This window comes from Tamandua tetradactyla, chromosome 7 (genome assembly GCF_023851605.1).
Source record: "Tamandua tetradactyla isolate mTamTet1 chromosome 7, mTamTet1.pri, whole genome shotgun sequence".
NCBI lineage: Eukaryota > Metazoa > Chordata > Mammalia > Pilosa > Myrmecophagidae > Tamandua > Tamandua tetradactyla.
This window is the reverse complement of record NC_135333.1, coordinates 50,792,497-50,807,365: the sequence shown is the minus strand read 5'-3', so window position 1 is coordinate 50,807,365 and position 14,869 is coordinate 50,792,497. Positions and strand designations below refer to the sequence as shown.

At 38.6% G+C, this 14,869-nt stretch overlaps 1 protein-coding gene across 2 annotated transcripts in view; it reads left to right on the top strand.

Moving 5' to 3' along the window:
• DHTKD1 (dehydrogenase E1 and transketolase domain containing 1) overlaps positions 1-14,869 on the top strand; it is a 76,861-nt gene that overhangs the window by 54,749 nt on the left and 7,243 nt on the right. For both annotated transcript variants that reach the window (XM_077169425.1, XM_077169426.1), the window contains exon 13: positions 12,615-12,779. In XM_077169425.1, the coding sequence (XP_077025540.1) occupies positions 12,615-12,779 (165 nt within the window). The remainder of the gene's footprint in view (positions 1-12,614; positions 12,780-14,869) is intronic.

Sequence of the window (14,869 nt, the reverse complement as noted above, 5' to 3'; positions counted from 1 at the left end):
CAAAAGAGGTCCTCTGGAAGTAACTCTTAGGCATATTTATAGGTAGGCTAAGCTTCTCCACTACCAACATAAGCTTCATAAGAGCAAGCCTCAAGATCAAGGGTCTGGCCTATACATTTGGGTGTCCCTGATGTTTGATACAGTATCAAGTTTCCCCAGTGGTAAAGTTTAGTAGTTCCATAATTTTTCTCCCATCCCTCCAGGGACTTTGCAAACACTTTTTGATTATCTGCTTTATATACTCTGTGATGTATCCAGGCATTACATTAAGCTATAGAGGATTAAAGGCCTTCATTTTTTTTCTGGATTGTGGAAAATCCTGTGTTTGGATTGTTTAAATGAGCTATCCAGACAGGTTGAGTTAGATTATATGCTACAGAAAATTTAGGTTCTGGACAAAATAAACCTTTCTCCCTTTGGTCTCAAAGAGTAGATGAAGTTCTAAAATATAGACAATGTCTTGTTACTCCTTCCTTCTGAATTGCCTTAATCCTAATCTGATAAGCTTTGTTTTATCTCTAAATACCAGGTTATACATATATAAAATAGCCTCTCAAAATCCAGAAATAACAGTTACTACTCTGGACTCAATTATAAGAGCTTATAATCTAGGCCCCTGTTTCCTTATAAGTATTTTCTAAATTAGATCATACAATATTTGTTCTTTTGTTTCTGGCTTATTTTGCATCACCAAATGTCCTGTAGGTTCATTCACAATGTTGCATGCCTCACAACTTCATTTCTTCTTGTAGCAGCACACTATTCAATCATCTGTATACACCATCGTTCACTAATATACTTCTCAGTCAGTACATCCTACAACCACCTCCATTCATTGGAAATCATGTTAATGTCCAAAGTCCACAGTCTGTCAACACTCTCAATTTTCGATAATTTCGTTGTTCCCAAGAGAAAATAACCGATACACACACCCTCACCAAGCAGGAAATCAAACCTCCCCTTAACTCTTGTCTCTCCTCCCATTATTTACCCCTGGTGTTGTTGTGGTACTATTGATGATTTCCTGTTAAACATAGGCCATACCATGCCTTAGCAGTTTTCCCCCAGGGAGCTTTTTTTAAAAAAATTTTATTTTTTGATTTTTAGCTTTTTTTAAATTGCATAGTATAACATATATGCAAAGCAAAGAAATAAAAAAGCAATAGTTTTCAAAGCACTCGTCAACAAGTAGTTACAGAACTGATCCTAGAGTTTGCCATGGGCTATGATACAATCGTCTCAGATTTTTCCTTCTAGCTGCTCCAGAATATAGGAGGCTAGAAGGCTTAAATAATTTTTTATCATCACAATCGACACTTTTTCCTTCTTTTTTTGTGAACAATAATGTATGTACGAAAAGGCTATAAATTTCAAAGCACAGCGCCACAATTAGCAGTAGAACATATTTCAGAGTTTGAAATGGGTTACAATTCAACAATTTTAGGTTTTTACTTCTAACTGCTCTAAACCACTGGAGACTTCAAGAGATATCAATTTAATGATTCAGCAATCATGTTCATTTGTTAAATCCTGTCTTCTCTGTATAACTCCACCATCACCTCTGATCTTTCCATCCCTCTCTTTAGGGGTATTTGGGCTATGGCAATTCTGAATGTTTCATATTGGAAGGGTCTGTCACTAATATGGGGTAGGGAGATTGAACTATCTGATGTTCTGGAGAGGCTGGGCTAGGTTTCAGGATTTATCTGGACTAGGGACCCATCTGGAGGTTGTAGGTTTCTGGAAAGCTACTTCAGTGCATGGAACCCTTGTGGAATCTAAAGGTGTTCTTTAGAATTGGCTGGAATGTTCCTGTTTGGGAGTTGGCAGGTTATAATAGGTAGCAAAGTCTAACTGATTTGAACATTTTCACGCCCTCAGAACTGTAAGCTTGTAAGTTAATAACTCCCCATTATAAAAGCCAACCCATTTTTGGTATGTCGCATTTTGTCAGCTTTAGCAAACTAAACAGGTACCTATCTCAGGACTGCTGTGAGACATACATGTGTCAATATATGTAAAGTGATTAGAACACTTTACTGTTTATATTTGTTTGATTTCTATTATTTTTGTCATTTAATCTGCTTACGCTATGATGATCTCAAACCCTTTGTTCTTGCCATTAATTTTTTTCTCTAGCTCTGTATAAGAATTAATATATGTAATGTTCTTAGAAGAGTATTTGCTGTTTATATAGGTGCTTACTTATTTCATCTGCTTTTATTGGGATTATCTTAAGTTCTTTGCCCATGCCATTGATCTTTAGCCCTCTCTATTCTGTTTCCTGATATTTCTTATTTATTTATTAGCTTGGTAATGGTAGATTTTGGTTTCATTTTGTTTCCTTAGCACTGCACTCTCCCTTCTCATCTAGTTCTGTTGCGTTTTCTTTAAAACGGTGTCTTTTGTAAGCTGTGTTCCTTTTCTTTTCCTTAAAAAAGTAATTTTGTCTGGGTTGTATTTGTACTGTTATGTCATTTCTTTTCATCTCATGTATGGATATTTGGGACAACTCTGTTAAGACCTTGGAATTCCTCTCATAGATGAATTCCCATAAATAGCCTTTCCATTTGAGACCAACTTGTTTTCTTAGAACAAAAGTTGACTATAGTCTCTACTCTTTGGAGTCTGTGGATGTAGAAGTAGGAGGGGAGGGCTGTTCTGGTTGGAGCTTCTTCTTGCTAAATTCTGCTCTCCTGAGAGCTCAGTAACTATCCCATACCAGGGTCCACTCCCCCAGCCAGGGATGCATCATTTCTGTAGGTTTCTGCTGCTTTTCTTAGTAGGATGCAAGGCCTTGCATGCTGCTGCTGAGCTTGTCGGGACTTCTACTCAAGAAGATTTGGCTTCCCCCACCCCCAGGGTTTCCTACTCCCTCCCTCTCTCCAAAGGAGAAGGTATTTATAAGAATTCTGAGGATTTTGTCGGCTAACTTTTGGGAGTGGAATTAGGAGGAGGCCATAGCATTCTGTCCACCAGGATCTTTTGTGGTTTAGTTTCCTTTCCTCTCAAGTTTTCAATCTTGTGACCTTAGCTGCTTTTGACTATTTTTAAACCTTTTTATTATATAGTATAATATATATACAAAGCAAAGAAATAAAAAAGCGATAGTTTTCAACAAGTAATTTCAGGATAGATCCCAGACTTTATCATGGGCTATAATATAGTCCTCTCAGATTTTTCCTTCTAGCTGCTCCAGAATATGGGAGGCTAGAAGGAATAAATCACAATCAAATTCTTTTCCTTCTTTTTTTTTGTGAAAAATAACATATATATACAAAAAGCCTATAAATTTCAAAGCACAGCATGACAATTAGTTGTAGAATATATTTCATATTTGACGTGGGTTACAGTTCCACAATTTTAGGTTTTTACTTCTAGCTGCTCTAATATACTGGAGACTAAAAGAGATATCAATTTAATGATTCAGCATTCATATTTGTTTGTTAAATCCTATCTTCACTGTATAACTCCACCATCACCTTTGGTCTTTCAATCCCTCTCTTTAGGGGTGTTTGGGGTATGGTGAGCCTAACATTTTCATGTTGGGAGGTCTGTCACTGATATGGGGTAGGGAGATGGAACTAGCTGATGTTCTGGAGAGGCTGGGCCCTCAAAGTTTCAGGGCTTATCTGGGCCAGGGACCTATCTGGGGGTCGTAGGTTTCTGGAAAGTTACTCTTGTGCATGGAACCCTTGTAGAATCTTATATTATGCCCTAGGTGTTCTTTAGGATTGGCTGGAGTGGTCCTGGTTGGGAGTTGGCAGGTTATGATAGGTAGCAAGGTCTAAATGAAGCTTTCATAAGAGCAACCCCCAGAGTAACCTCTCAACTCTATTTGAAATCTCTCTGCCACTGATACTTTATTAGTTATACTTCTTTTATGAATTAAAAAAATTTTTTTTTAAACATAACAACATACAACATGAACATTCTTACAATATGATCATTCCATTCTTGGTATATAATCAATAACTTACAATATCATCACATAGTTATATATTCATCATCATGATCATTTCTTAGAACATTTGCATCACTCCAGAAAAAAGAAATAGAAAAAAGAAAGCAAACTCATACATACCATACCCCTTAGCCCTACCTCTCATTGATTGCTAGTATTTCCATCGACCCAATATATTTTAGCCTTTCTTTCCCCTATTTTTTCTGTACCCCTTATCACTCCCTTCTATTGATCACTAGTATTTCAATCTACTAAATTTATTTTAGCATTTGTTTCCCCTATTAGGTATTTATTTTTAATCCCTATGTTTTACTACTCTGTCTGTACCGTAGATAAAAGCATCATCAGACACAAGGTTATCTCAATCACACAGTCATACTGCAAAAGCTATGTCATTATACAATCATCTTCAAGAAACATGGCTACTGGAACACATCTCTACATTTTCAGGCACTTCCCTCCAGCCTCTCCAATATACCTTCATTAAAAAGGTGACATCTGAGAGGCGGGGCCAAGATGGCGGCTTAGTAAGGTACGCGCCTCTTAGTTCCTCCTCCAGAGCAACTACTAGGTGAACAGAAACAGTGCAGAACAGCTCCCGGGGCCACAGCACGGAATGAACACACAGCATACCCCAGTCTGGATTGGCTAGACTGACTGCGAGACTCTGCTGTGGTGAGATCCCCAAGCAGCGCGCGATTCCCCGAGCAGCGGCAGCTGGCGGCCAGAGCTCCTCCCTCCCTCCTTCCCGGGCTGGCTGAGAGTCTCGGAGAGGCAAGTTTCCCAAGCTGCGGCGGCCAGCGCCCCTCTTTTGCGGGCGGCTTCCTGGACCGGCTACGAGTCTCGGATCAGAGGGCTACCCAAGCCGCGGGGGCCGGCAACTGGCGCCCCTCCCCCACGGGCAGCTTCCTGGTCTGGTGTCGAGTTCCCCGGGCTGCGGTGGCCGGCGACCGGCACCCCTCCAGGGAGAGGAGGGAATTTCCGACAGTGGCAGGGACTGGGTCCAACCAAACACCAATAGGGGCATTAATAAAGGAGCCACAGGGTCCCCTCAAGCCGCGGCGGCTGGCGCCCCCACCACGCGCGGTCCCCCGGACCAACTGAGAGAATTGGATCGGAAATCCCCAGGCCGCGGAGAATGGTGACCGGGGGGATCCCTTCCAAACACGTGAGACAAACGTGTGCCACGAGCGCCAGCTACTGGGCAGGATAAGAAAAACAAAACCCAGAGATTTCACAGAAAAATCTTCCAACCTGTTGGGTCCAACACCCAGGGAAATCTGACTAAATGCCCAGATGCCAGCAGAAGATAATGGATCACGCTCAGAAAATTGAAAATATGGCCCAGTCAAAGGAACAAACCAATAGTTCAAATGAGATACAGGAGCTGAGACAACTAATGCTGAATATACGAACAGAAATGGAAAACCTCTTCAAAAACGAAATCGATAAATTGAGGGAGGACATGAAGAAGACATGGGCTGAACAAAAAGAAGAAATAGAAAAGCTGAAAAACAAATCACAGAACTTATGGAAGTGAAGGATAAAGTAGAAAAGATAGAAAAAACAATGGATACCTACAATGATAGATTCAAAGAGACAGAAGATAGAATTAGTGATTTGGAGGATGGAACATCTGAATTCCAAAAAGAAACAGAAACTATCGGGAAAAGAATGGAAAAATTTGAACAGGGTATCAGGGAACTCAAGGACAATATGAACCGCACAAATATATGTGTTGTGGGTGTCCCAGAAGGAGAAGAGATGGGAAAAGGAGGAGAAAAACTAATGGAAGAAATTATCACTGAAAATTTCCCAACTCTTATGAAAGACCTAAACTTACAGATCCAAGAAGTGCAGCGCACTCCAAAGAGATTAGACCCAAACAGGCGTTCTCCAAGACACTTACTAGTCAGAATGTCAGAGGTCAATGAGAAAGAGAGGATCTTGAAAGCAGCAAGAGAAAAACAATCCATCACATACAAGGGAAACCCAATAAGACTATGTGTAGATTTCTCAGCAGAAACCATGGAAGCTAGAAGACAGTGGGATGATATATTTAAATTACTAAAAGAGAAAAACTGCCAACCAAGACTCCTATATCCAGCAAAACTGTCCTTCAAAAATGAGGGAGAAATTAAAACATTTTCAGACAAAAAGTCACTGAGAGAATTTGTGACCAAGAGACCAGCTCTGCAAGAAATACTAAAGGGAGCACTAGAGTCAGAACCGAAAAGACAGAAGAGAGAGGTATGGAGAAGAGTGTAGAAAGAAGGAAAGTCAGATATGATATATATAATACAAAAGGCAAAATGGTAGAGGAAAATATTATCCAAACAGTAATAACCCTAAATGTTAATGGACTGAATTCCCCAATCAAAAGACATAGAATGGCAGAATGGATTAAAAAACAGGATCCTTCTATATGCTGTCTACAGGAAACACATCTTAGACCCAAAGATAAACATAGGTTGAAAGTGAAAGGTTGGGAAAAGATATTTCATGCAAATAACAACCAGAAAAGAGCAGGAGTGGCTATACTAGTATCCAACAAATTAGACTTCAAATGTAAAACAGTTAAAAGAGACAAAGAAGGACACTATATACTAATAAAAGAAACAATTAAACAAGAAGACATAACAATCATAAATATTTACGCACCGAACCAGAATGCCCCAAAATACGTGAGGAATACATTGCAAACACTGAAAAGGGAAATAGACTCATATACCATAATAGTTGGAGACTTCAATTCCCCACTCTCATCAATGGACAGAACATCTAGACAGAGGATCAATAAAGAAATAGAGAATCTGAATATTACTATAAAGGAGCTAGACTTAGCAGACATTTATAGGACATTACATCCCACAACAGCAGGATACACCTTTTTCTCAAGTGCTCATGGATCATTCTCAAAGATAGACCATATGCTGGGTCACAAAGCAAGTCTTAACAAATTTAAAAATATTGAAATCATACACAACACTTTCTCGGATCATAAAGGAATGAAGTTGGAAATCAATAATAGGCCGAGTGCCAGAAAATTCACAAATACATGGAGGCTCAACAACACACTCCTAAACAATGAGTGGGTCAAAGAAGAAATTGCAAGAGAAATTAGCAAATACCTCGAGGCGAATGAAAACGAAAACACAACATATCAAAACTTATGGGACGCAGCAAAGGCAGTGCTGAGAGGGAAATTTTTTGCCCTAAATGCCTATATCAGAAAAGAAGAAAAGGCAAAAATCCAGGAATTAACTGTCCACTTGGAAGAACTGGAGAAAGAACAGCAAACGAATCCCAAAGCAAGCAAAAGGAAAGAAATAACAAAGATTAGAGCAGAAATAAATGAAATTGAAAACATGAAAACAATAGAGAAAATCAATAAGACCAGAAGTTGGTTCTATGAGAAAATCAATAAGATTGATGGGCCCTTAGCAAGATTGACAAAAAGAAGAAGAGAGAGGATGCAAATAAATAAGATCAGAAATGGAAGAGGAGACATAACTACTGACCTCACAGAAATAAAGGAGGTAATAACAGAATACTATGAACAACTTTACGCTAATAAATACAACAATTTAGATGAAATGGACGGGTTCCTGGAAAGACATGAACAACCAACTTTGACTCAAGAAGACATAGATGACCTCAACAAACCAATCACAAGTAAAGAAATTGAATTAGTCATTCAAAAGCTTCCTAAAAAGAAAAGTCCAGGACCAGACGGCTTCACATGTGAATTCTATCAAACATTCCAGAAAGAATTAGTACCAACTCTCCTCAAACTCTTCAAAAAAATCGAAGTGGAGGGAAAACTACCTAATTCATTCTATGAAGCCAACATCACCCTCATACCAAAACCAGGCAAAGATATTACAACAAAAGAAAACGACAGGCCAATCTCTCTAATGTATATAGATGCAAAAATCCTCAATAAAATCCTAGCAAATCGTATCCAACAACACATTAAAAGAATTATACATCATGACCAAGTAGGATTCATCCCAGGTATGCAAGGATGGTTCAACATAAGAAAATCAATTAATGTAATACACCATATCAACAAATCAAAGCAGAAAAATCACATGATCATCTCAATTGATGCAGAGAAGGCATTTGACAAGATTCAACATCCTTTCCTGTTGAAAACACTTCAAAGGATAGGAATACAAGGGAACTTCCTTAAAATGATAGAGGGAATATATGAAAAACCCACAGCTAATATCATCCTCAATGGGGAAAAATTGAAAACTTTCCCCCTAAGATCAGGAACAAGACAAGGATGTCCACTATCACCACTATTATTCAACATTGTGTTGGAGGTTCTAGCCAGAGCAATTAGACAAGAAAAAGAAATACAAGGCATCAAAATTGGAAAGGAAGAAGTAAAACTATCACTGTTTGCAGACGATATGATACTATACGTCGAAAACCCGGAAAAATCCACAACAAAATTACTAGAGCTAATAAATGAGTACAGCAAAGTAGCAGGTTACAAGATCAACATTCAAAAATCTGTAGCATTTCTATACACTAGTAATGAACAAGCTGAGGGGGAAATCAAGAAACGAATCCCATTTACAATTGCAACTAAAAGAATAAAATACCTAGGAATAAATTTAACTAAAGAGACAAAAAACCTATATAAAGAAAACTACAAAAAACTGCTAAAAGAAATCACAGAAGACCTAAATAGATGGAAGGGCATACCGTGTTCATGGATTGGAAGACTAAATATAGTTAAGATGTCAATCCTACCTAAATTGATTTACAGATTCAATGCAATACCAATCAAAATCCCAACAACTTATTTTTCAGAAATAGAAAAACCAATAAGCAAATTTATCTGGAAGGGCAGGGTGCCCCGAATTGCTAAAAACATCTTGAGGAAAAAAAACGAAGCTGGAGTGTGGCATATTTCTCAGGGATTGGAGCCTAGTCATACTTAAAAATTGTCAATCATTTCTACCTTCTCTCCCTGTCTCTCATGTCTGTAGCCTAACTCACTGTTCTCCCTTCCCCCTCTCATCAGAAACCTCCCGTCTCAGTAGCTTATCTCAAAACTACAAGCCTTCTTGTTATTCTGTCCTTGCCTCTAGCTATCTTCTGCCGCCCTTGCCTAGCAACTACCTTTTAGCTTGTGTAATTGGCTCTCCGAACCCCCTACCCTCTCCCCTACTCCCCCCCCTTGTGCAACTGTATATAACCTAAGCTCCCTGTAGCCTCGGGGTCTTTAGCGCACTTGAGCCGCTTCGGTACCTAAGCTTGTCCCATGTAACAATAAAGACGCTTTGTACTGATTAATTGGCCTCTGGCTCAAGTCCTTTAGACCCCTCGCCACACTAGGCGAGCAGGCCCGGCTTACCACAGGTTATATCCCAGCGAGCTCGCCCCCCGAACCACCCGAAGTCTGGAGCCGAAACCGCCCGGCTGCGCAACCGGCTGAAGCTATCAGCGGCACTGGAGGTCTCGCGCTGCCTGACTTTAAGGCATATTATGAAGCCACAGTGGTCAAAACAGCATGGTATTGGCATAAAGATAGATATATCGACCAATGGAATCGAATAGAGTGCTCAGATATAGACCCTCTCATCTATGGACATTTGATCTTTGATAAGGCAGTCAAGCCAACTCACCTGGGACAGAGCAGTCTCTTCAATAAATGGTGCCTAGAGAACTGGATATCCATATGCAAAAGAATGAAAGAAGACCCATCTCTCACACCCTATACAAAAGTTAACTCAAAATGGATCAAAGATCTAAACATTAGGTCTAAGACCATAAAACAGTTAGAGGAAAATGTTGGGAGATATCTTATGGATCTTACAACTGGAGGCGGTTTTATGGACCTTAAACCTAAAGCAAGAGCACTGAAGAAGGAAATAAATAAATGGGAACTCCTCAAAATTAAACACTTTTGTGCATCAAAGAACTTCATCAAGAAAGTAGAAAGACAGCCTTCACAATGGGAGACAATATTTGGAAATGATATATCAGATAAAGGTCTAGTATCCAGAATTTATAAAGAGATTGTTCATCTCAACAACAAAAAGACAGCCAACCCAATTACAAAATGGGAAAAAGACTTGAACAGACACCTCTCAGAAGAGGAAATACGGATGGCCAAGAGGCACATGAAGAGATGCTCAATGTCCCTGGCCATTAGAGAAATGCAAATCAAAACCACAATGAGATATCATCTCACACCCACCAGAATGGCCATTATCAACAAAACAGAAAATGACAAGTGCTGGAGAGGATGCGGAGAAAGAGGCACACTTATCCACTGTTGGTGGGAATGTCAAATGGTGCAACCACTGTGGAAGGCAGTTTGGCGGTTCCTCAAAAAGTTGAATATAGAAATGCCATACGACCCAGCAATACCATTGCTGGGAATCTACTCAAAGGACTTAAGGGCAAAGACACAAATGGACATTTGCACACCAATGTTTATAGCAGCGTTATTTACAATTGCAAAGAGATGGAAACAGCCAAAATCTCCATCAACAGAAGAGTGGCTAAACAAACTGTGGTATATACATACGATGGAATATTATGCAGCTTTAAGACAGGATAAACTTATAAAGCATGTAATAACATGGATGGACCTAGAGAACATTATGCTGAGTGAGTCTAGCCAAAAACTAAAGGACAAATACTGTATGGTCCCACTGATGTGAATGGACATTCGAGAATAAATTTGGAATATGTCATTGGTAACAGAGTCCAGCAGGAGGTAGAAACAGGGTAAGATAATGGGCAATTGGAGCTGAAGGGATACAGACTGTGCAACAGGACTAGATACAAAAACTCAAAAATGGACAGCACAATAATACCTAATTGTAAAGTAATCATGTTAAAACACTGAATGAAGCTGCATCTGAGCTATAGGTTTTTGTTTTGTTTTGTTTTGTTTTGTTTTGTTTTTACTATTATTACTTTTATTTTTTTCTCTATATTAACATTCTATATCTTTTTCAGTTGTGTTGCTAGTTCTTCTAAACCGATGCAAATGTACTAAGAAACGACGATCATGCATCTATGTGATGATGTTAAGAATTACTGATTCCATATGTAGAATGGTATGATTTCTAAATGTTGGGTTAATTTCTTTTTTTCCGTTAATTAAAAAAAAAAAAAAAAGAGAAGGGGTAATTGGAGCTGAAGGGATACAAACTGTGCAACAGGACTGGATATAAAAACTCAGAAATTGACAGCACAATACTACCTAATTGTAATGCAATTATGTTAAAACATTGAATGAAGCTGCATGTGAGGTATAGGTTTTTTTTTCTCTCTATTATCGTTTTAATTCTTATTCTGTTGTCTTTTTATTTCTTTTTCTAAATCGATGCAAATGTACTAAGAAATGATGAATATGCAACTATGTGATGATATTAAGAATTACTGATTGTACATGTAGAATGGAATGATTTCTAAATGTTTTGTTAATTTTTTTTAATTAATAAAAAAAAAAAAAAAAGAGCTTAAGTTGGTACGTTGCTCTGTGTATATCCAGGTCCTATGTCCCCCCCTCTTTTCCTTCAGAGCCCAGACCCTTTCAAGTATTTTGTGCTGTCCTGTCCAAAAAACCTCTGGTTTCATTTTTTTTTTTCTTTTTCTGTCAGCCCTGCCCCCTCTGCACCAGGGCAAAAACCAGCAACCTCAGCTTTCACTCGAGGTTCAGCTGAGCTGGAGGCCTATTTCTAGTAGTCAGAATTTGTTAATTAATTCTACAAGTGGAGCTTGGTTGTGCTCATTCCTGCTGCTACTGAAGTCTCTTTCATATTCCCTTTGGGAAGCAGCCTGTGGGGTAGGGGCGCTGGCTGCTGTGGCTTGGGCGACTCATGGTTCTGGGTAGGATTGCAGCCAGTCCAGCTTGTCCAGACTGGGTTACACTGTGTGTCTGGTCACTGACATGGCCCCAGCAGTTGTTGTGTACTGTTCCTGGCTATTTACTAGCTGCTCTGGAGGACGAACTAAATCCCACTCCTCACTAAGGTGTAGTTATACTTCTATTCCCCATTTTGGTCAAGATGGAATTATTGTTTCCATGGTGCCAGGGCTAGATTCATCCCTGGGAGTCATTTCCCATGTTGCCAGGAAAACTTTCACTCCTGGATGTCATGTAGGGGAGAGGGCAATTATTTCACTTGTAGAGTTGGGCTTAGAGTGAGGCTACATCTGAGCAACAAAAGAGGTCCTCCAGAAGTAACTCTTAGGCATACCTCTAGGTAGCCTAATGGTGTTGTTTTGGGCTTTAAAAAAATGAAAGTCCCATTGCCTTTGCTCATGTCATGTCATTAGGAGAGTGAGATTCTAATGTTTCTTCCTTCTACCATCTTAACCCCATAGTAATCAGAATCAGTGTTTTAAAAAAGTCTATCCCAGATGACTATGGCAAGGTTGCAAGGTTTGAGAACCGCATGTTAGATGACACCAAACTGGGCAGTGGGTGCCATTCGAGTTCTCTTTTGGTGAATACTATACAGGTCAGACATTTGCCTTCTAGCATATTTCTATAGTGGAGAGAAAGGTTTTCTCTTACTTAGACACTTGTGTTTCCCTTTGGAAAGCATCTCATCATTATGATGGAAATAGAAGCTCCTAACATTCTTATTCCTTTCTTTGCTTCCCCCAGATGTGTGACAGTGCAGAGGAGGGGGTGGATGGGGACACAGTGAACATGTTCGTGGTGCACCCAACTACTCCTGCACAGTATTTCCACTTACTCAGAAGACAGATGGTCCGGAACTTCAGGAAACCTCTCATTGTGGCTTCTCCTAAGATGCTACTCAGGTTCCCTGTAAGTAGAGAAAGGTTTCTAAGGCCTTCCCCTCTTGTGTTCAGTTTTTCTCTACTTTCTGTATCTAACTGTATTTCTAAATGACACAAATATCTTTTTTAGTTTTAATTGGCTTTAGTTTTTTTTTTTTTTTTTTGGTAATCTTTCAAGGATAAGTGGAAATAGAGTTAGTCTTACTTTACATTGTAATGAAGGACCAGAAAATGGTATCATCACACTGGTATAGTTTGAACAGAAGTATCTTTGTAGAAAAAGGTTTTAAAATTCCCAATGGTCTAAATATTGACCACAAAAATATGAGAATTTCCAGATGGCAGCATTCAAGATAATAAATATTAACATGAATTTATCCCATCTGCTTTAATGTTTTTAACTTCATATGAGTTTTAATTGTATTAGTATTAACTTAAAAAAAATTCGTTTGGGTGCTACTGCCGAGGTGAAATGAGGTGTCTAGAATCGGGCCATTTTGGAATATCTTGTGCTGCTCACAAAGGTTTTAGCCTGAATATTTATAGGACTTGAGTGATTTGCTTTCATCGGGTTCTTTTTGCACAGTTCCTAGCATTTACAGGGACTAGGGAGGCACTTGATCTCACATGCAGTTGGAGAGCTGGCACCTGTGTGACTCTCGAGTGAGCCTCTCCTTAAATTTATACTCTAGTCACCTCATTTATTTCGCCTTACTCCTAGCCCTGGTGTCAGTATCAAGGAAATCCACTTCAAGGTATTTCACCAATGGTGGTGGCTCATTTGTACTGGGTCTACTTATTCTCACTTGTCTGATATTTCTGCAAACAGCCTCATTCCCTTCTGAGATGGCTTCATGACCTTAAACTATCATAGGACATTCAAGAAAGTTAATACAGTCACTTTAAAACTGTTTTACTAATGGGAATCTCTTGACACAAACGTCCATTATTTTATCATTATTATTTATTTATTTATTAATGCAATTTTATTGAGATATATTCTCACAGCATAGAAACATCTGAAGTGTACAATCACTGTCTCACAGTATCATTACATACTTGTGCATACAACCCCATGATGAATTTTAGAACATTTTCATTACTCCAGAAAAGAAATAAAAATAACAAAGGAAACACAAATCCTCCTATACCCTTTATTCCCCCCTATTATTGAACCATAGTATTGGCATAGTACATTTGTTACTGTTTGTGAAAGTGTAGTAAAATATTACTGTTAACTATAGACCGTAGTTTGCAATAGGCACATTTTTTTCTCATACACCCCTCTATTATTAACTACTTATAATAGTATTGTACATCTGCCCTAGTTCATTAAAAACTTTTTAATATTCATACAGCTAATCACAGACATCGTCAACCACAAGATTCACTGTGTGGTACATTCCCATGTTTTAACGTCCAGTTTTCCTTCTGGTGCTGTACCTGACTCTAAACGTCCCCCTTCTACCACACTCATCCACCATTTATTTATTTATTTTAGCATTCATTTATTTTTAAAATTTCATTGTGGTAAAATATATGAAACATAAATTTGCTATTTTATCCATTTTAAGTGTACAAATCAGTAGCATTAATTACAGTGTTTCGTAACCATTTCCACCACCCATGACCAAAATCTTTTCATCTCCCCAAACAGAAATGAGCAGCAACTCCCTATTCTCCCCTGTCCTCACCCCACCAACCATTGTTTGACATAGATATTTTGAAACAGCAGTGTTAAAGGGTCCAAATTAAAATGTAAAAACACTGTAATTTATTTCTAAGAACATCTGGAATTATTGACCCAAGTAAGGTTGTCACTTGCTCCCTTAATAGTGACTATGAAGGAGTTTGATGCTATTAAATATAATGCATGCAAATTACTAAGTACTAAGTGAACTATTAAAAAATTTATTGAGAGTTTCTTTTGCTATTTGGAATGGAAAATAAGAGATTGTTTTCTAGCCCTAATATTCTACCCCATTTTCCAATTTTTCATATAACATCAAATAAGGGAAACCTTACTTGAGAGGCCTTTAAAAATAGCAACAGCCATCCTCTAGATTTTCAAGTGAAAAACTAATCACCATTAGTAATAGGCAGATGTCTTCATTAAAC